Raw genomic sequence first — 23,247 nt, forward strand, 5'->3', positions numbered from 1 at the left:
GATTGTACATTTAACAGATTATATATTTAACAAGTTATATATTAAACGAAAGTATGTATATAAATATTTAAATATAATAAAAGTAGAATCTATTAAAAAACACAGAACTATACTTTGGGGGTATATTAGTTGAGGTAAGTTAAACAGAACTAGGGAGCAAAGGGATTCTAGTAAATTGGGGCTGAGGTAAGGGAAAAGGGTTAGGAGGAGATGTAGCAACGGGATTCTAGTAAATTGGGGCTGAGGTAAGGGAAAAGGGTTAAGAGGAGATGTAGTTCTACATTAGATGTAGTAAGAGGGGGGAGAAAGCATTTCAAAAGTAGTTAATAGCAATTGTAAAGAGAGGTATTTACAGTGGGAACAGAGGTAGGAGAATTAGAGATGGTGTCTAGACAGGGGGAGAAGGGTAGAGAAGGCAGTGAGAAAATGGGAGAGGATCAACATATATATTTCACGTATAGGCATGTGTGAATAACCATGTCTTGAGTTTTTGCTTGAATGTTTTGGGAGATGGCTCAAGGCGCAGTTCAGTGGGCATAGTATTCCATAACAAAGGGCCAGCAAAAGAGAACGCTCGTGCTTTGGTGGAAACATGGTTATATAATTTAGGTGAAGGGGTTTGTAATGTGGCGAGGTATTGATTTCTGGTGGGTTTAATAGAAGATTGAAGTTGTATTGATTTATTAAACCATTTCATTTCAGGATTGTGGAGGGCTTTATGGATAAGTGTTAGAGTCTTGTAGTGTATGCGGGATTGAATGGGGAGCCAGTGTAATTCCTTCAAAACTGGCGTAATATGTTCCTTTGAGTTTGTGTTAGTAAGGATACGGGCTGCAGTGTTTTGCAGGATTTGTAAGGGGCGGATGGCATTTTTAGGTAGGCCTAGGAGGAGTGAATTACAATAATCTGTTTTGGAAAACAGCATGGCTTGTAGAACTGTCCGGAAATCAGATGCATGAAGCAAAGGTTTCAATTTTTTGAGTGTATGTAATTTGAAAAAAGCACTCTTTAAGGATTGTACTGATAAATTTTTTGAGGGTTATTTGGTCATCAATAATGACTCCTAGGTCTCGGACTTGGTGGGAGAAATGTATGTGCGTTGATGTTATAGGTGAGGTGGGAGAAGCATGTAATGGGGTGGGAGGAGAAATGATCATGAGTTCAGTTTTAGTGGAATTGAGGGCAAGTTGTAAGGAGGTTAAGAGATTATTGATAGAAGCAAGAGTAGTGTCCCAGATTTCAAGGGCTTTAGATATGGATTCCGTTACTGGAATAAGAATTTGTACATCATCAGCGTACAAAAAGTGTGGAAGCTTAAGGTTGGCGAGGAGATGGCAAAGCGGTAGAAGATAGATATTAAAAAGGGTAGATGAGAGTGAAGATCCTTGCGGGACTCCTTGCTTTAAAGGGATTTCTTTAGATAAGTGATTGCCAATTTTGACTTTATAGTTACGGTTGGACAAGTAGGAAGTAAACCAGTTATGAGCAGTACCAGTTATTCCAATCTCATGTAGGCGTTGGAGAAGAACTTGGTGGTTAACGGTATCAAAAGCCGCTGAGATATCTAGAATTACTAGCAGCTGAGGTTGATTTCTATCTAGGCTTTTGAGAAGGTAATCATTCAAGGATAGGAGAAGAGTTTCAGTGCTATGTAATTTGCGAAATCCATATTGTGAGGAAGAGAGGATATGGTGTTCTTCTAAATAGTCACTAAGTTGACGGTTGATAGTTTTTTCTAGGATTTTAGCAATAAATGGGAGGTTAGAAATGGGGCGGTAATTAGCAAGGTCTAATGGGTCTAGCTTAGGTTTTTTTAAAGTGGGTTTAAGGATGGCAAATTTAAGAGAGTTGGGCACTTGCCCAAGTTCGATGGATGCATTGATAATGTTAGAGATAGGGCTGGATATTAGATCAGGGACAGTGAGGAGGAGTTTTGTGGGGATGGTATCAGATGGATGAGATGAGGGTCTGGCTTTTTTGAGTAGGGATTCAATTTCAGTTGTTGCTGTATTTTCAAAGGTTGTTAGCTGAGGTGCAGATTCTTTTGTGTGACAGAGATTATAGGATTGGGGCGTGTGGGAATTGTGTGGGAAGCGTGACATAATATTGTTAATTTTGTCCTGAAAATATGAAGCGAGCTGTTCACATTTTATTTTGGCTTCTTCTTCTGGAATGATGTTTGGAGTGAGGTTAGTAAGTGAGGTGACATATTCGAACAGCACTTTTGGATTGAATTGATATTGGTGTATTTTACCTGCGTAGTAGTTCTTTTTAGCATTATTGATCATTTCACTATAGTTTTGCAGCGAAGTTTTGTATCGTGCGAGTAGAATTGGTGTGGGTTCTTTACGCCAATTTTTTTCAGCTTTTCTAAGGGCTTGTTTTAAGTCTTTTAGTGTGGGAGTGTACCAGGGTTTTTTTGTATTTTTCTGAGAGGAGAGTTTTTTTGTAATGAGGGGGCAAATGGTATTAGCAACTGAGAGAGTGTATTCATTCCATGATGTTAAAGCAGTGTCAGCATTTGAAAGATTAAGATTAAGCTGAGTGTTGGATAGAGCAGTGGTGAGCTCATCTCTATTGCAAGTTTTTCGGTATTGAAAAGTAGTAGAGCTAATTGGGGGGGATGGAGGTCTTTGTAGAGTGTTAGATGTTCTTATGATATAGTGGTCAGACCATGGGATAGGTGTGCATGATAAGGAATCAGTTACGATGTGATGGTTGGTAAAAATGAGGTCAAGTGAGTGACCAGCTTTATGTGTGGGCATGTTTATAATTTGCTTGAATCCTAGTGATTTCATGGCTTCCAGGAAGGAGGAGCAACTAGGTGTAAGGGGTGTTGTGTTGACATGGAAATTAAAGTCTCCTAGGATAATAGCTGGGGAGCCGATGGAAATATTTTTAGCTATATATTCGATGAGAGACGAAGGGTTATTGTTAAGAGTTCCAGGGGGAGCGTAAATAAGGCAAATTTGTAGAGAAGGGGCTTTGAACAGGCCAATTTCTAATTTAGCTGGGGGGGGGATGGGTTGGAGTGTGAGTTTGAGTCGTTTGTTGGTGGCTAAGAGAATGCCTCCACCTTTCTTTTTTAATCGGGGGATGGAGTTACCAGGTCTGTTCATTCAGACTCTGAAAACTCTCGGAGTAGACTGTGATGCTACGGGAGTACAGAGGAAAGACCCCATCTTGTCACCTTGCGCAAGTTGATCGGTTTCTTTCTGCTCCTGGAACCAGTGCAGGAGATGATTGACTTTGAGTGGAATGTCCGGAAGCAAGTTTTAAAGGTGGACATTCCTTGACAGACTTGTACCCCTTGGATCCAAAGGCAAGGAAAAGGTTGCGATTCCCAAAGGGTGATGCTCTGGAATGTGCTGTCACAAAGCGAACCACCATCCCAGTCAAAGGGGGAGCAGCTCCGAAGGTTGCCAACGATAGAAGGATTGAGGTTGTCCTCAAGCAGGCATTTGAAGCGATGGCTATGAATTTGCAAATAGCTTCTTGCTGCTGCTTGGTGGTCTAAGCAAGTTTGTGTCTTCTTATGTTCTTATTATGTGTCTCTCTTAGGAGGCTCAAGGAGTGGGAGCTGATAGTGCGCCAGCGATGGAGCGAGAAGCTGCATTTTTAGTGTATGTGGGCTGTGACTTCGTGCATACAGCAGCTAAAGGTGTAGCTTCCATGATAGCAGCAAGATGCGGAAATGATCAGCAGATACAATTTCTAAATCAAATTTGACAAGATTACCCTTTAAGGGTTCTCTCTTGTTTGGAAGTCAGATGGAGAAGATGGCAAATAGATGGGGTGGATCCAAGATTCCACGATTGCTGGAGGACAAGAAAGCGGCATTGCATTCTTTTGGGGCGAGAAGCCGCTCCAGGTACTCCCATCATTTTCGCACTTACAGAGGTATGGCGAATCAGAAGAAGCGTCTCTTCACAAAGAATCCCCTAGCATCAAATCATCACTAGGAGTACCCCAAGGCTCATCACTGTCTCCCACCCTCTTCAATATCTACCTCCTACCCCTTTGCCAGCTGCTAACAAACCTAAAATTAAAACATTATCTTTACGCCGATGACGTACAGATTCTGATCCCTATAACAGAATCTCTAACGAAAACACTCAAGTTCTGGGAAAACTGCCTCCAGTCTATCAATCTCCTCACCAGTCTAAATCTTGTCCTCAACTCAGCCAAGATGGAATTCCTCATCTCCTCTGACCACACTGATCCGCCTCCGCAGACCCCTCCCAACACCATGGTCACTCAAGTAAGAGACCTCGGAGTGATACTCGACAACTGTCTGAATTTAAAGAAATTTGTCAATCACACAACCAAGGACTGCTTCTACAAATTACAAGTTGTAAAAAGACTTAAACCACTCTTCCATTTCCATGACTTCAGGACAGTCCTCCAAGCCACGCTTTTTGCCAAGATAGACTACTGTAATGCCCTCCTACTGGGTCTCCCTGCCTCCACCACCAAACCACTTCAGATGCTCCAGAACGCGGCTGCCAGAATCTTGACAAAAACCAACCGTGGAGATCACATCACACCCATCCTCAGGAACCTGTATTGGCTCCCAATAAATTTTAGAATCCTACACAAGTCCCTCACTATCATCCACAAAACCATTCACAGTCAGCTCCCTCTCGACCTTCAGATCCTGTTTAGACTCCACACCGCTACAAGACCCATCAAAGAAGCTTACAAAGGAACCTTGCACACCCCCATAACCAAATCCACCCTTCGTACAGCCACCAGAAAACGGGCCTTCTCGACAGTGGGACCAGTCTTCTGGAATGCCATTCCTCCAGATCTCAGACTGGAACCCTGCCTGTTGACATTTAAGAAAAAACTCAAGACCTGGCTGTTTCAACAAGCCTCCCCTTCCCTCCCTCCTATCCCCCCCCCCCCTTTTTGACTCTGCGTCGCTTTCGCAATTGTTTACGGTTCATTTATAAGTGCCACTTACACAGAACACTCCATATATGTCTCAAGGCACTTCCAATATACTCTTGTTAAGCTTACTTCGTTAAACCTAGCTTCAATGTTAATGCTAATGTTATAACCCCCTTGTTCCTTGTAAACCGATATATGATTGGTATCATGAATGTCAGTATAGAAAAGAATAAAATAAATAAATAAGGTCCCATTCCTTTCATCCTAACAAGCCATATAAGGAAACTGGCTCTGGGACCGGAGGATCTTGATCTTTGCAATAAAGGTGCAGGGGCTTACCTACAGTTACGGAGATAGGTGGATGTCCATCTCACTTTTATCACAGATGGGCCCAAAGCATAATGGACCAGTGGGTCCTGGATGTAATAAGACATGGCTATACTCCAGAATTTCTCTAAATTCCTTCGGATGCCTTTCTGATCTCTCCATGCAACTCTCTAGCGAAAAGAGCAGCAGTGGAGGCTATGTTGAGAAGGCTGATAGACCTCAGGGCTGTAATTCCAGTTCCTGGATCGCAGGAAAATATAGGGTGATATTCTATTTATTTTGTCATTCCAAGAAGGAAGAGGGTTCCTTTCGACCGATTATAGGATCTGAAGAGAGTCAACCGGCATTTGCTCATGACTCACTTTAGAATGCAAACCTTACACTCTGTAATTATGGCAGAACAAAAAGGGGAGTTCTTCATGTCTCGATCTAATAGAAGCCTGTCTACATATCCCCATTTGACTGGAGCATCAGCAGTTTCTTCATTTTACCTTTCTAGAGCATCATTATCAGTTTCAAGCACTACTGTTCGGTCTGGTTATGGCACCCAGAACCTTCTCCAATGCCATGGTGGTAGAAGCGTATCTCTGTGCAAGAAGGGCATTCTAGTCCATCCTGGATGACTGGTTGATTTGAGCCAAGCATGCAGAAGAGAGTCAACTGGCATCTCGCAAAGTGATATGCCTCCTTCAGGAACTAGGCTGGTTGATGAATTTAGCCAAAAGCAGTTTATAGCAGACACAGACCCTGGAACACCTTGTTCCAGGGTCTGTGTCTGCTATAAACTTGTGTTTATAGCAGACACAGTGTGATTTGATACAGAACAGGGCAGAGTGTTCCTGCCAGAGAAACACATCCAGAAGTTGGTGACTCTTTGAGGATGGTAATGGTGTGGACTTATCTGCAGGTCTTGGGGTCCGTGGCGGCTACGTTGGCAGCAGTACGCTGGGAAGGGTGCATATGTGGCCACTTCAGTGTGCGATGTTTATATGGCGGAATCTGCAATCATAGGATTATACAGTAAGGCTCCTGTTATCATTTTGAGGTGTTGAAGTAGATTCTTGGGTACTGCGGTGATTGCCACTCCCACAGGGAGGAGCCCCATGAGGAACCACAGTACTAGGCTAGACTCTATACACGCAGACACAAAGAATTTGTATTTATTATACAGCTTGATGGTACTGCCCGGGTTGGACAGCAGTGAAGGTACTCAGTAGAAGCAGTCCAGAGATCCTCGGCAGAGGAGACCAGTCCCACACTTGATAGATGAAAGGCAGCGCAGGATAGCAGAGGAAGGACCCAGATGTAGACTCCAAGCGCTGAAGCTGAAGGTGAGACAGACTGAGAGTGTTAATACTCACTGAGTAGTTGACTGTATTGAAGAAGATCCCGGCAGGCACCAGAATATGGAACGCAGGTCCTCGAGGAGCGAGTACCCGGTTTCCCAGATAGGTACCTGAAAGAGAGAAGAAGGGCCCCCGAGGAGCGGGTACCCAGGTTAGCGATGAATTACCCCGAAGGGCAGAGAGAGAGCTTCCAGTGGCTGCTGAGAAGCAGCAGAGCAGCTTAGACCGGAGCGATTCCAGTCCTTGCTAAGTCAGTTTATTAGCAAATGAAGGGCAGGCTAATACCAGGATGTGCTGACGTCACTCGGAAGGGACGCCCCCGAGATTCCCGCCATGACATAGATAAAGACATGGGTGGCGTGTGCACGCGCACCCTAGGAGGCCTTTAGCAAAAACATGGCAAACACAGTCGCCGTTGCCGACCCGGGGACGCCGGTGAGAGCGGCATGTAGACGCGGTGGCAGCCAGCTTCCCAAGGCTTGAGGAAAGAGAAGGAGGAAAGGTGAGGCACAGAGGTCAAAGCCATCTGAGACCGGACGCAACAGCTCCACTTGCTGATGGAAGTGAATGAAAGTTGCAGTGGTTGCAAAGGGACCACCTCAGGAAAGGAGTGCCCTTGGAGATACTGGATTGGTTGGTGCTCATGACAGATGCGAGCCTCCTGGGTTGGAGTGCTCACTGTCAAGAATTGATGGCATAAGGTTAGTGGCATGCTGAGGAATGACAGTGGGCCATCAATTGTATGGAAGCCCGTGCAGTTCGCTTGACGTATCTATGCTTTGCTGAGCGCTTGGCAGGTCAAGTGGTGAGAGTAATGTCAGACAATGCTATGACAGTTGTCTACATAAATCATCAGGGTGGAACCAGAAGTCATCAGATGTAATTGGAGATAGATGCTTTCATGATATGGACAGAGCACCATCTTCAGGCATTATCTGCCTTTCACATTGCTGGGAAGGACAATGTGAGGGCCAGTTTTCTCAGCAGGCAGGCCTTAGACCCAGGAGAGTGGGAGCTGGCAGACAATGCCTTTCAGCTCCTAGTTTCTCCATGGGGGCATCCGTATCTGGATTTAATGGCAAGTTACAGCAATGCAAAAGTGCCCTGGTTCTACAGAAAAGATCCAAGAGCTTTGGGAATCTATGCTCTTGTCCAACAGTGACCACAGAACGGGGTGTTATGTTTTCCTTCCCTGGCCGATGATCAGCAGGGTATTTCGGAAGATTGTGCTTCTGGTGGCTCTTGATTGGCCATGGAGACCATGGTACACTGACCTTCACGGTCTCCTAGTGGGCAATCCTATGAGATTGCTGGTCAGGGAAGATCTTGTGCATCAGGGGCTGATTGTGCATGAAAATCTGGGTCACTTCTTTCTTATGGTTTGGCCCTTAGAGGGCTCATCTGCTGAAGCGTGGTTATTCTTCAGCAGTGATATCCCCATAGCTTCATTCTACAAAGTTTTCTACATCTCTGAATTATATTAGGGTTTGGAGAGTAGTTGAGAACTAGTGTGGGGTGAGAGGTTCTCACACTCTCAGAGTAGAGATCCCACCAATTTTGGAATTTTTACAGGAAGGATTGATTAAGGGCTTGGCCCTAAATACCCTGAACGTGCAGGTGGCAGCTCTCGCATGCTATAGAGAACATAAGAACATGCCATACTGGGTCGGACCAAGGGTCCATCAAGCCCAGCATCCTGTTTCCAACAGTGGCCAATCCAGGCCAGAAGAACCTGGCAAGTACCCCAAAACTAAGTCTATTCCATTTTACTGTTGCTAGTAATAACAGTGGCTATTTTCTAAGTCAACTTAATTAACAGCAGGTAATGGACTTCTCCTCCAAGAACTTATCCAATCCTTTTTTAAACACAGCTATACTAACTGCACTAACCACATCTTCTGGCAACAAATTCCAGAGTTTAATTATGCGTTGAATTTAAAAGAACTTTCTCCGATTAGTTTTAAATGTGCCACATGCTAACTTCATGGAGTGCCCCCTAGTCTTTCTACTATCCGAAAGAGTAAAAAACTGATTCACATCTACCCGTTCTAGACCTCTCATGATATTAAACACCTCTATCATATCCCCCCTCAGCCGTCTCTTCTCTAAGCTGAAAAGTCATAACTTCTTTAGTCTTTCCTCATAGGGGAGCTGTTCCATTCCCTTTATCATTTTGGTCGCCCTTCTCTGTACCTTCTCCATCGCAATTATATCTTTTTTGAGATGCGGCAACCAGAATTGTACACAGTATTCAAGGTGCGGTATCACCATGGAGCGATACAGAGGCATTATGACATTTTCCGTTTTATTCACCATTCCCTTTCTAATAATTCCCAACATTCTGTTTGCATTTTTGACTGCCGCAGCACACTGAACCGACGATTTCAATGTGTTATCCACTATGACGCCTAGATCTTTCTTGGGTAGTAGCACCTAATATGGAACCTAACATTGTGTAACTATAGCATGGGTTATTTTTCCCTATATGCATCACCTTGCAATTGTCCACATTAAATTTCATCTGCCATTTTGATGCCCAATTTTCCAGCCTCAGAAGGTCTTCCTGCAATTTATCACAATCTGCTTGTGATTTAACTACTCTGAACAATTTTGTATCATCTGTAAATTTGATTACCTCACTTGTCATATTTCTTTCCAGATCATTTATAAATATATAGAAAAGTAAGGGTCCCAATACAGATCCCTGAGGCACTCCACTGCCCACACCCTTCCACTGAGAAAATTGTCCATTTAATCCTACTCTCTGTTTCCTGTCTTTTAGCCAGTTTGTACTCCACGAAAGGACATCGCCACCTATCCCATGACTTTTTATTTTTCCCAGAAGCCTCTCATGAGGAACTTTGTCAAATGCCTTCTGAAAATCCAAGTACACTACATCTACAGGTTCACCTTTATCCACATGTTTATTAACTCCTTCAAAAACATGAAGCAGATTTGTGAGGCAAGGCTTGCCTTGGGTAAAGCCATGTTGACTTTGTTCCATTAAACCATGTCTTTCTATATGTTCTGTGATTTTGATATTTAGAACACTTTCCACTATTTTTCCTGGCATTGAAGTCAGGCTAACCAGTCTGTAGTTTCCCGGATCGCCCCTGGAGCCCTTTTTAAATATTGGGGTTACATTAGCTATCCTCTAGTCTTCAGGTAGAATGGATGATTGTAATGATAGGTTACAAATTTTTACTAATAGGTCTGAAATCTCATTTTTCAGTTCCTTCAGAACTCTGGGGTGTATACCATCCGGTCCAGGTGACTTACTACTCTTCAGTTTGTCAATCAGGCCTACCACATCTTCTAGGTTCACTGTGATTTGGTTCAGTCCATCTGAATCATTACCCATGAAAACCTTCTCTGGTACGGGTACCTCCCCAACATCCTCTTCAGTAAACACAGAAGCAAAGAAATCATTTAAGCTTTCCACGATGGCCTTATCTTCTCTAAGTGCCCCTTTAACCCCTCTATCATCTAATAGTCCAACTGACTCCCTCACAGGCTTTCTGCTTTGCATATATTTAAGAATGTTTTTACTGTGAGTTTTTGCCTCTACAGCTAACTTCTTTTCAAATTTTCTCTTAGCCTGTCTTATCAACGTCTTACATTTAACTTGCCAACGCTTATGCATCACAAGGAATCTTCTAGACACCCTAAAACTCGCCTCTCTTAAACCTCTTCTCAAAAAACCGAACTTAGATCCAAAGGAACCCAACAATTTCCGTCCTATCTCTAATCTACCTTTTGTAGCCAAGATCATGGAAAAATTAGTCAACTCTCAACTTTCAGATTATCTTGAAGACCACAAAACACTGCACCCTTCCCAATACGGATTCCGTAAGGCACTAAGCACCGAAACCCTCCTCATCTCTCTAACAGACCACCTCATCATGGGATTGGACAAAGGACAATCCTTCTTACTAATTCTTCTTGACCTCTCGGCAGCTTTCGACACCATAAACCATTCCAACCTCCTCAACTGACTATCTGACATCGGAATAACAGGAACTGCCTTCAGATGGTTCAAATCATTCCTCAGTAACAGAGGCTATAAAGTCAGAATCAACAATAAAGAGTCCCCTCGCATCAGTTCCTCACTAGGAGTTCCACAGGGTTCCTCCTTGTCCCCCACTCTCTCTTCAATATATACCTCCTTCCCCTGTGCCAGCTGCTAACTAACCTAAAACTAAAACACTTCCTTTACGCTGACGACGTGCAAATCCTGATCCCCATAACAGAATCCATTACAAAAACACTCAAGTACTGTGAAAATTGCCTCTGAGTGATCAACCTCCTCCTCACTAACCTAAACCTGATACTCAATTCAGCTAAGACTGAACTCCTTCTCATTTCCCCGGATGACAGCGATACCCCTCAAAGGTCACTCACTAACACCTTTGTCACCCAAGCAAGAGACCTGGGAGTATTAATTGACAACCGTCTGAATTTAAAAACATTCATCAACCACACAACCAAGGACTGCTTCTATAAACTGCAGGTACTAAAAAGAATTAAACCACTTCTACGCCTTCAAGATTTCAGAACTGTCCTCCAAGCCTTTCTATTCTCCAACATATACTGCAATTCTATTTTGCTAGGTCTCCCCGCCTCCTCCATCAAACCTCTGCAGGTGCTTCAAAATGCGGCGGCCAGAATCCTAACAAACACTTGCAGAAGAGACCACATCACACCCATCCTCAGAAATCTACACTGGCTACCAATAAGTTTCAGAATTCTGCACAAGTCCCTCAGCATCATCCACAAAACCATCCATAACAAGCCCCTCTTAACCTTCAATTCCAAATCAGACTACACACCTCGTCCAGAGCTATCAGAGAAGCCTACAGAGGATCCCTGCATGCCCCCCCCAACCAAATCCACCCATCATCTAGCCACCAAAGAAAGGGCCTTCTCTACGGTGGGACCAACCATTTGGAATGCTATCCCCCCTGAACCTTGCCTGTTGACATTTAGAAAAAGGCTTAAGACTTGGCTATTTAAACAAGCCTTTCCCTAAATTCACCGATCCGCCATAGCTATCATCACAGATCATTCAGCACACTGTAAATAATTGTTATGGTCATTGAGTTACTTTCTGCTTTGTCGTCTTCTTCCCCCAGTTCCATTACCCCTGTTTTCATTGTAACTTTTGCCTCTCTTCGCTATGTTAATGTTTAAGGTTTTTGTACCCCAGTTCCTTGTAAACCGACATGATATGATTGTATCATGAATGCTGGTATAAAAAAGCACTAAATAATTTTATTTATTTTATCCTATTTTCTTGTGTTGGATCCTTCTTCCAATTTTTGAATGAAGATCTTGGCTAAAATAGCTTCTTTCACCTCCCCTTTTAACCATGCCGGTAATTGTTTTGCCTTCTTTCCACCTTTCTTAATGTGTGGGATACATCTGGACTGTGCTTCTAGGATTGTATTTTTTAACAATGACCACGCCTCTTGCACACTTTTTACCTTTGTACTTGTTCCTTTCAGTTTTTTTCTAACAATTTTTCTCATTTTATCAAAGTTTCCCTTTTGAAAGTTTAGCTAAAAGCATGAAGTGTTTTCCTGTGCAGGGGAGGCATTCCCAGGGAGTGTTTTGTGCAGGACTGGAAAATGCATTTTCATGTTTACTAAACTATGATAATGTGTTAGTGCATGGTAAACAGTGTTTCATCTTGATAAAATGCACTATCACAAGGTAAATGCAAGTTATGTATGGAATTTGTGATTGTATTTGCCAGCCCCTAAATCAGGCACAACGTGGCCATTGTAATGAACTCAGTTGCATGTAAAGCAGCTCATTGTCATGTCAATCAATAGCATAGCTTGTGAAATAAGTACAGGAAAGTAAACCTCCCCTCCAGGAATATCACCAGACTATGATACTAGGCAATGTTCACGGGGTGCTGATTTAAATGGGCCTCACAAGGTGCCCCCCAACTCTGTGTAACATTCCTTTGTGGTCCATGAGGTAAGTCCACTAGTGTGCTGCATCTCCAAAGTTAGCCAGCCATTGACTGAATATTATTCCCTTAGATGCTCTTAGGCCCCAACCTCAGGCTTTGAGCCCCACCCCCTTAAAGTGGCTCATCCCTCTCTCCCTTTTGAGAGTCCACTCCTTACCCCTGGACCCTCCATAAACTTATCCCACAATTGCTGGTGGTCTTTAGGAGATTGGAGCTGGTTAACCTTGGGCACTCCTTACCCCTGGACCCTCCATAAACTTATCCCACAATTGCTGGTGGTCTTTAGGAGATTGGAGCTGGTTAACCTTGGGCACTCCTTACCCCTGGACCCTCCATAAACTTATCCCACAATTGCTGGTGGTCTTTAGGAGATTGGAGCTGGTTAACCTTGGGCACGCCTTTGCCTTGCACAGCTCATGCCAGTTTGCATGATGGTGCTGGCATAACAGGAGCAAGTGGGGATGGCTCCTGACCCTTAAGACCACCAGCAATTGTTGGATAAGCCTGCGATTTCTCGCTGGTGGTGAAGGAGGCAGCACTTTCTTTGGAGGGTATTTAGGGGCCAAGTTGGCATGTGGGGAATTACCCCATGGATCATCATGGAATTTTTTATGTGGGAGAAAGGGGCGAGAAGGATTCTTTCAAGATCTTGTGGCCCTTTAAAAGTTGATGACTCTGGAATGGGAGGCCACCATCGCACATTGTCATAACTAGAAACACATGGTTGGAAAACTCCCACAGGATTTACTAAATTGCGAGAGTTTTCTTTACTAATTAAGCCCTTACATGTCCTATTTGATGTACAAACGAAACCAACACAAAGAGCAGGCACAACCTTTTGCAAGTGTCAAAGGGAAAGACTGACCACCTTCTGTCTGTGTAACTTGGTCTAAGGCCCTGTGCATTTTGCCCCAGAGTAGACTGTAATATGTATGGAAATTACGAGCTTCATTCTGCTCATCAAATTTGGATCTTTCCTAGGTACAAAGGAGAGCAAGTCGAAGGCTAACAGCTGGGCCTGCAGCATTCGCCAACGAATCAACGCTCAGCTGAAGGACACAGGGAAGGTCAACCAGCAGGACCTGGAGCTTTTGGTAGCAGAACTTATCAATGTCTTTGTAACAGTATTGCAGAAAAATAACAGAAGCTCATGGCTCTTCCTACATGAGGTCTTTCAACTTCTCCACACGTACCAAAGCCATCTGTATGGCAAAAAGGAGCTCTTGCCATACCTGGAAAAGATATATTCCCAGTATCAGAATAACCAGGCCTTAGTATCTGATCTAGACATACTGGGGGCCATGGACAAGGCTTTTCCAAAGGACTTATCCTTTCTGTACGGAAATGTCCACTCCTCTTTTCAACAGTCCCTGAGAACTCATCCTCCTCAGTTAAAGTCTTTGATGGAGAGCATCCAGCTTAACCCTAGCCCAGCCTTCTCTGGACAGCCTTACCCATTTGTCTTGGAACGACCCACAGAAAAGCCAGAGGATGTCTTCAAGCCTGCCCCCATGATGCTGAAGGATTTACAGAAGGGCGTGGCAGTGGTAGGACCAGAGCTGGTACAGCTTGAGGCTCTCTGGAAGTCCAGCCTTGGTTTCACATTGTTAGCACTCGGAACTGATCTGCCTGTGGATTTCCTGAGCATGGATTCCAAGCTGCCTCAAGTTTCTGAAGGAGACGGGTAATCATTTCCATGCTTCTATACACAATTTTACCAATCTGTCAGAAAAAATACCGTTTTCAGGTCCTGCTCTTTGCCTATATCATAATTCCCACTGTTCTATGGATAATGCACCATTCCATTACCTTCTGCTCCACCAGTCCCAAATCCAGCGCAAATGGAGGCAGAGTTTCAACTTTTTTTTTTTTTTTTTAATGACATCGTTAGAATATACGTGATAATTAGAATACATTCAAATAGTGTTCTCTGCCTCCAGCCGTTGGATGGGAGTTTAGGGTTTTTGCTCTTTATTTTACTTATTTATTTAATTGTTTTTATATACCGACATTCATTGGAGTATATCACATCGGTTTACATTATAACTAGTGGAATAATAAGACTGTCTTATTGATAATCTTAACATTTTTGACATAGAAACTTAAGGCTAAGGTGACTTATGAATTAATACATTATAACATATAATCATTATAACTTGTGAGTGAGGTGGCTTACTATTGATTCATAGTAACATTGCTTCATTGCAAAACATTTAAAACATTTAAAAACATTGAAGAACATCGGAACAGTGAAAAATAGAGAACAGGATGAGAAGGTTTCTGTGTTTGCTGAGTGGAAGGGTGAGGGAAGTGTTTGAGGGCATGTGGGGGGGGGGGGTTGGGTGGGTTTGAAAGGGGCGGGGGGTATGGGGGGGAGAGTTAGTCTGTGTGTTGGTAGGCTTTTTGGAATAGCCAGGTTTTCAAGTATTTTTTGAATGATTGGGTAGAGGGTTCCAGTCTTAGTTGGGTGGGTAGCTTGTTCCAGAGGGAGGGGCCCACTACTGAGATGGAGCGTTCTTTCGCGGAGGTGAGGTGAGCTAGTTTTGGGTGAGGTATGGCAAGCAGGCCTGTGTTTTGGGACCGCAGGTTTCTCTGGTAGTCATGAAGGTGGGGAGAGTCCTTTAGCCATTTGAGTTTATCATTGTTATTGGTTTTGTGCAGGAGTGTGAGGACTTTGTATTGTGACCTGTACGTTATGGGGAGCCAATGGAGTTCTTTTAGTATGGGGTGATGTGTGAGGAGCCCTTGCTGTTTGTAAGAGATCTGGCTGCTGTGTTTTTCAGAAGTTGGAGAGGTTTGGTGGAGGAGGAGGGAGTTACAGTAGTCCAGTTTGGAGAATATGAGGGACTGTAGTACAGTGCGGTAATCTTGGTTGAATAGTAGAGGTTTGAGCTTTTTGAGGACTTGGGAGTTTGTAATAGCCCTCTTTGATTGTCAAGTTGATATGTTTCTTCATGCTGAGTTCAGAGTCCAGAGTGATGCCAAGGTCTTTTACTTCGTTGGAGAGTTTGATGTTTGATTGTGTGGACGTGATGTTTTGGATGTTCTTTGTGGTGGGTTTGTTTGAGATGTGTAGTATTTCAGTTTTGTTGTGGTTGAGGGTGAGTGAAATTTGATTGAGGAGGTTTTTTATTTGGATGGAGAGGGATTCCCATAATGAGATGGTGTTTGGTATGTTTTCTTTGATGGGGAGTAGAATTTGGATGTCGTCTGCGTAGATGTAATATGTGAAGTCCAGGCTGGAGAGGAGTTTGCAGAGGGGGAGCATATATATATTGAACAGGGTGGAAGAGAGTGAGGAGCCTTGAGGTACACCGTGGGGGAGTGGGAATTGTTTTGATTCGTAGTTGTTGAGGTGAACTTTGTGGGATCTGTTAGCTAGGTAGGAGCTAAACCATTTAAGGGTGTGTTTCACCTAGCTCAATCTCCTTTAATCGGGTTAGTAGAATGTCATGGTTTATGGTGTCGAAGGCAGCAGAGATGTCCAGAAGTATCAGAAGGTAGGAGTGACCGGTGTCGATGCCTCTTAGGGCTGGGTCTGTGAGGGATTAGAGGAGAGTCTCGATGCTGAGGGATTTCCTGAATCCGTGTTGGGTGGGGTACAGAATATTGTGGTTTTCCAGATGTTCCGAGACTTGGAGGTTCACATGTTTCTCTATGATCTTGGATATGAATGAGAGATTTGAGATGGGTCTGTAGTTGGCAGGGTTAGAGGGGTTTAGATGTGTTGTTTTTGTTTTTTTTTGAGAATAGGTTTGATTATGGCACATTTCAGGGCTTCAGGGAAGATGCCTTGTTCAAGTGATGTATTTATTATGCCAGCAATAGGTTTGGGATGAGTTCTGGGATGAGTTTGAGTATCTTGATGGGGATGTGGTTGAGGGGGTGGATGGCTGGGTTTATTTTTTGAATGATTAAGAAGCTGATTAAGAAGAGGATTTATTATTTTTTACTTTTAGCACCTTTACTAGTGTCAAAGTGCCTTAAATTGTGGCCATGCTCCTGCGGACCGTTCTCCTGCAGGGAGGCGAGCCCTAGAGATTAATTTATTCACTACTTTTTTGTTTGCATTGTAAGGAGGAGAAGTCTCTACTATCTAAATCAGCCATTATTTGGGGATTTAGATCCAGTTACCTGCGCTTCAGCAGGGAATTCAGGTGTCCTGCCACAGCTGAGAGTGAGTCGCGTGTCGGAGAAGGTCCATCCTTGCAGTGGTTTTGGGGCAAAGTGTAATTCCGCTGACGGATCCTTATGCTCTCTGTGCCACAATAAAGCTGAAATGCCTGAACTAGAAACGAAGAGAATTTTTATGGTTATTTCATGGTTGCGATTTAGCCCTTTAACTTGTTTTGAGTCAGATTTATCTTAATGGGCCAAACCCCTGTGGATTATGTTCTGCAGGACAGCAGCGCAGCTCACTACTCATCTGATGGGGTTTGTTTTCTCTGGGAGAGCACTACCTGTGTAGTTTGAGCAGCTCTTTTCAAAAAAGGGACCGTCTGCTTACTGTCTGAGGTGAAATGCTTGTGGAGGCCAAGCTACTGCAATTGATAAGCCTTGCAGTGAAGTGTGCCATTAACAGTTTGAAAGCTCACCACCTCTTGTCAGGAGTCAAAGCAAGCCCAGGGCTTCCATCCGTGATAGACTGAGCAATAAAAGAGAGTTGATAAGAGAAGGTAACACTCTTATTATTCAAACTGCCTTTAACCTTTTTCAAGGCAGAAAAAGAACCAGAGCTTTCAGCTGGCTAAGGTAAGTCATATAGGCTGTGATTTAAAAATAAAATATAATAGAAAAAGGAAAGGGAAAAGAAGAGAGTTTAAGTTTGTATTGGGAATGGTTTTGTAAGGCTAGGAGACATTTTCTGAGGATTTCCATGAGCTAGTTCATATGTCTGAGTGCTGCACTCTCTGTGATCAGTAAAAGGCAGCAGTGTTCAGTTTGCAAACTACAGAGTAAGCTTACAATCTGGAGTTCTCCCAGCCTGAACCTAGTGCATAAGTATATTTTAAACTCACAGAGACATTCCCAGAGAGGAGAGAGCAGCTAAGGGTTTCTCCCATTGTGTCTGCAATGCTGCCATCTTGTGAACGCTCAGCAGTTACAGGCTCTGTACAGCTGCACAGATTTAACTCTTCCAGTGCCGGGATATTCCCAGAGAGCGCTTCTAAGGGCAGTTTCTCCCATTGTGTCTGCAATGCTGCCATCTTGTGAGTGCTCAGCAGTTACAGGCTCTGTACAGCTGCACAGATTTAACTCTTCCAGTGCCGGGATATTCCCAGAGAGCGCTTCTAAGGGCAGTTTCTCCCATTGTGTCTGCAATGCTGCCATCTTGACAGCTCTGCACAGCCACATATGATTAAAACAAGGACTCTGCTGTTTAACTCTCCAAGTACTGGGACAAAGTGATTATTGCAGCAGTCCTGCTGCTGGGGGGTTTCGCCCCCAGATCTTTGATTTCTAAATAAAGCTTTTCAGTCTTAAAAAAAAAAAAAAAAGGAGGTCTCAACAATCTGTTTCACTAAGTTGAAATTTAGGTATGAAAAATTCTGCCAACTGAGAATCAGTTCTGAGAGAGACACAGAAGGCATCCATAGCCATTCCACTCTATGCAGAACTGAAGATTAAACTACTTTCAGAATGACCTTCCCTAAGGTAAAGTAACTCAGTTCTAAAAGACACAGGTTGCTGCCAGATTCTCACCACTGAGCAGGAAATCATCTATCCTTGTGGCAGGAGGTGCTGCATGTTAGAAATTATGCTTCACTTTCTTTTTCTGTGCGGATGACAGCGTTTTGATGGATTGCACAGCTTGGTTCCACAGTTGCCTAGCATTTTGTCAAGGTAATAAATTTGTTAGTTCTTCAAGATCACTAGCCCTTTACGTTAGGTTGCTGGTTTTTACTTCAAATTGCTTCTCTGCAAATGCCTTGCAAAGAGAGAGAATTTGGTGAGATATGTGAAAGACTAGTCTTGAGTCAAGATGAATCCAAACTCTAGAGGCTTCTTGAGGATAGGTTAAATATTAGAGCTTACAGAGAGTGCCAGAAAACGGAGAACAAATGTTTGTTTCACAAAAAGTGGATCTACATTACCAGAGACTAGTGATTCTCCCAGGACAAACAGGATGTTAGTCCTCACAGATGGGTGACCTTATCAGATGGAGCCCTGTCACGGAACATTTTTGTCAAAGTTTCTAGAACTTTGACTGGCACACTGAGCATGCCCAGCATGCCACTAATCCTGTGGCCACATGAGGTCCCCCTTCAGTCTCTCTTTTTTTTTTTTTTTTTCCACGCAGCAGTTGCCTCACAGTTACTGGAGCTCTGTGAGAGTTTTTTCTCACACTTTCCTTCACGGAAATTTTTGAAGTTTATCTTCAATTCCTACCCCATCCTGGGGTCCCCCATCATGCACCGACGACTCCAGTGCTCGGTAAGTCTGTTCCGTGTTTTTCTGTGGTCAGTTCCCAGTGATCTACCTTCGGTGACCAACTGACACTGACCGCACACCGCCCCTTTTTTCTCAAACATGGCAGCCGGTTTTCGGAAGTGCCCTAAGTGCCTGCGGACGATGTCCATAACGGACCCGCACAACGTTTGTGTCTTGTGCCTCAGGCCTTCCCATGACGTCCGTTGGTGTCCGAGTTGCACCCAGATGACCCCCAAAGGCTGGCGTGCCCGACTGGAGAAGATGGAGCACTTGTTTGGATCCAAGCGCTCTGCTCCATCGACCCCGGTACAGGGTCCGCCGAGTTGTATGGGTCCATCTTATTTATTTATTTATTTATTTATATTCTTTTATATACCGAAGTATAGCTGAGTGCCTTCACCCTGGTTTACAGTGAAACAACTTCATACAGAGAACGAGTTATAAGTTGAAAGCAATTACAGATAATATAAATATAACATCTCGGCAAAGAGCAGAGTAGAACAAGTTATCAGGAGACAAATTATAACTTAATTAGAAAATACTTGTTAAAGAAAGCAAGAAGTAGGATTCACGATGAAAACTAAGATTTATCATATCAGTCTGTGAATGATTGTCTAAACAACCATGTTTTTAGTTCTTTTTTGAAGGTTTTGGAGTCTCTGATAGAGCTTAGGTAGCCTGGGATAGAGTTCCATACTATCGGTCCTGCTTTCGAGAAGGCTCTATCTCTAGTAGCAGATAGTTTCGCAGATGACAGGGGGGGAATGATTAGAAGTAGTTTGTCAGAAGATCTTGAAACACGGGGTGATTTGTGAATTGTGATCATGTTGTCCAGAGAGGAATTGTTGTCTTTGTAAATTTCGTTATGAAGAATGGTTAATGACTTGTATTTAATTCTTTGTGAAATAGGTAGCCAATGAAGGTTTTTTAGGGTTGGAGAGATGTGATCAAACTTCCTTTTGCCAGTGAGCATTCGTGCAGCTGCATTTTGCAGTAATTGTAGTGGTTTTAGAGTAGATTTGGGTAGCCCTAAGAAAATTGCGTTACAATAATCCAGGCTTGAGAAAATGAGGGTTTGAAGAATTGTTCTGAAGTTGTTTGGGTACAAAAGAGGTTTGAGGTGTTTGAGAATCTGGAGTTTATGAAAGCCTTCTCTTGTTTTTATAGCTATACAATTCTTTAGGCTCAGGTCATTATCTATCCAGATGCCAAGATCCTTTATTGGATTCTTCATTTGGATATTGGAGTTATCAATTTGAATGTAGGGTATTTGTGAGGGTTGAACTAAGGAGTTTCTTTTTATTAGGATCCATTCGGTTTTATTCATATTTAAACATAGTTTTAGTTGGTTGAGAAAAATTTGGATTGATTTGAGGTATTTTTACTGTTAGGCATATGGCTTCTTCAATAGTAGATGTTATAGGGATTAGTAGTTGGATGTCATCGACATAGAGGAAGAAAGTGATGCCTAGATTAGAAATGAAGTGGCAGAGTGGTAGAAGATAAATATTAAAGAGGGTGGCAGACAGGGCAGATCCTTGTGGCACTCCTGTTTCAAGTGGGTAGGGATCAAATGAGAAGTTATTAAAGGTGACTTTGAAAAACCTGTCTTTTAGAAATGATGTGAACCAATCAAGGGTATTTCCAGCTAGGCCTATGTTGGCAAGGCTTGATATTAGTAGATTATGGTCTACTGTATCAAAGGCAGCGGATAGATCAAGCAGAATTAATAAGAGATTCAGTTTGTTATCAAATCCTCTTGTTAATTTGTTAGTTAGATTTATCAGAAGGGTTTCAGTGCTGCGGTTCTTTCTGAAACCATGTTGAGCGGGGTGAATTATGTTGTTTTCAAGGTGCTCATTTAATTGAAACAGAGCAGTTTTCTCAATCAGTTTGGCTAGTAAAGGAAGGTTGGAAATTGGACGATAGTTATTTAGATCATTGGGATCAAGGTTTTTTTTCTTAGGGATCGGAGTAATGGTTGCAGTTTTCAGGTTGGTTGGGAGGAAGCCTTCTTCAAGTGACTTGTTTATAATTGCGGCTAACGTAGGAGCAATAATATGTGATATTTCCTTTAGAATTCGAGTGGGAATAGTGTCGAGCTCATGTCGTGCTGGGTTTATTTTTTTAAGTATCTTTTCTAGTTCAATGCTAGAAATTGATTCGAATTTTGACCAGGAAGTTGATGATGATGTAGTTTGAGGTATATTAAAAGTAGGAGTGTTGTTAAAAGAGTTTGTGATTTTGTCAATTTTGTTTTTAAAGAACTTTGCGAGGTCTTGACTCAGATTATTCGTATTGGAGGTTGGTTTGCCTATGTAGCTGCATTCTATTAGGTTCTTCACTATGTTGAATAGGGAATTTGATTTATTTGTGGCGTTTTTGATCTTTAGACTATAGTATTCACATTTGGCATTTAGGATTGCTTTCTTGTATTCAGCGAGTTTTGAGCGATATCTTTGAATGGTTACTTGGCATTTGGATTTGCGCCATTCTTTTTCTAACTTTCTGAGGTTAGATTTCAAATTATAAAGTTCAAAGTTGAACCAGGGATTGTTTTTTGCTCTCTTGTGTTTTATAATTTTTGTTTTCTCTGGATTTATGTTATTTGCAGTTTGTTTTGTGAGATTAAACCAGGACTGGGTAGCATTATGGATATTGGATAAATCTAGGTTTGTGAGTTGTTTACCCAATTCTTGTTTAAGAGGGGTCTGTATTTGAAAGATAGTGGCGTTTTGTATTCATAAATTTTGTCTGTGATTACTTGGGCACTACATTTAATAAGAAAGTGATCAGACCAAGGAACAGGTTTAGTAGATATTGTGGGATTATAAAAGTAATGGTTGGTGAAAATTAGATCTAGGGTGTTACCAGCTCTGTGAGTGGGGTTTGTTTATAATTTGGTTCATGTTGAGGCTGGAAAGCATGTCAAGTAGCGTTTGATAATTTTGGGATCTAGGTGAGTTATTGTTATGGAGGTTGAAGTCTCCAAGTATAATTGAAGGTTTTTTAACATTTATGTTGGTTATAAGAAATTCAATCAGTGTGGAGATCTCATTGTCAAGTAGTTTTGGGGGGCAATATAATAGACAGATTTGAAGAAAATCAGATTCAAGTAATGCAATTTCAAATTTTGAGGGGAGGTTTTGAGGAATCAGTTTCATATTAAAATGTTTTTTTTATAAGGAGTAGTAATCTGCCGCCTCTGCGGGATTTTCGTGGAATTGAGAATAAGTCATAATCATTATTAGATAGTTGGTTTGTGAGAACCGTGTCTGTTTCTTTAAGCCACGATTCAGTTATCGCAAAGAAGTCAGGGTTTTTTCTGTTTATCAAGTCTGAGATGATCATTAGTTTCTTTGTTAGTGATTGAGCGTTTATCAAGAGGAAAGTGATGTATAGAAGGTTTTTGGCTTGTTTGAGCAGTGGGATATTTATTAGGTGGTTTTTTTTTACTTTTTGTAGGAGTCGTGGTGATCCATTGTGGTTTAAGGATTTTAAGCTTAAATCTCAGTGAATTTTGATGTATGTCAAATTATGTAAAGTGATTTCTAAGGGAATAATTGTAGAGATTGCGAAATTTTATCGATTGCTGTACACTGGTGGTTTAAGAAGGTGTAAGAAGGTGCCAAAGAGAGTTGGTAAAGTTAGGTTATGTAGTATGAGCTTGTGAGGGAGTTGTGATGTGATTGTAGATTAGAAGAGCAGTGTGTGTTTAGGTTAGGATTGGGATTGACTAGCCAACGATTTCTTTTTAATTTATTTCAAATTATTTGGTTTTTTTGTTACCTCCAGTCTATTGTTGCAATGTTTTTTTTTGTTTTTTTTTATATAAATGATGAAGCTTTAGGCATCAGCTATTTCCAATCTGTCTCGTCCTCGAAGGCCGCACGAAGGGGTGCACAAAGGGGCAGGCCCCTTTGTCGCGCTCCTGCGGCGCCGGAGGGGATTAAATTTAAATGTCTCTCTCCTTTCCCCTATTGGTTGGTGAAACTGCGGGGAGTGTTTTCAGGCCGTGCGTCAAATGGTAACTATATCTTTCTGTGTGATCGCGGTCCAGGCTCGCCGGGGGGAAGGGATTAAAAGGCCTTACCCCGACGGGTCTGGGCGCCGATCGCGCAGGCCTCCTTCCTACATGCGGCAGCAGAAGCGGTAGTGGCGACAGGAGCGGGAGACCGCCCATCCCCGGCATCGACCCACTCCAAGGCCTCTGCATCATCTTCCTCGGTGCTGGAGAAGGACCAGGCAAAGCATTGTGGAAAACATCAC

The 23,247-nt window shown here is 42.7% G+C and overlaps 1 protein-coding gene across 1 annotated transcript in view; it reads left to right on the plus strand.

Annotated features, from left to right (window-relative positions):
* The window catches only part of DNHD1 (dynein heavy chain domain 1), a 792,986-nt gene that overhangs the window by 23,115 nt on the left and 746,624 nt on the right, over positions 1–23,247 (plus strand). Inside the window, exon 3 of the mRNA XM_029601740.1 lies at positions 13,528–14,230. Within this exon, the coding sequence (XP_029457600.1) occupies positions 13,528–14,230 (703 nt within the window). The remainder of the gene's footprint in view (positions 1–13,527; positions 14,231–23,247) is intronic.

Source organism: Rhinatrema bivittatum, chromosome 5, assembly GCF_901001135.1.
Source record: "Rhinatrema bivittatum chromosome 5, aRhiBiv1.1, whole genome shotgun sequence".
NCBI lineage: Eukaryota > Metazoa > Chordata > Amphibia > Gymnophiona > Rhinatrematidae > Rhinatrema > Rhinatrema bivittatum.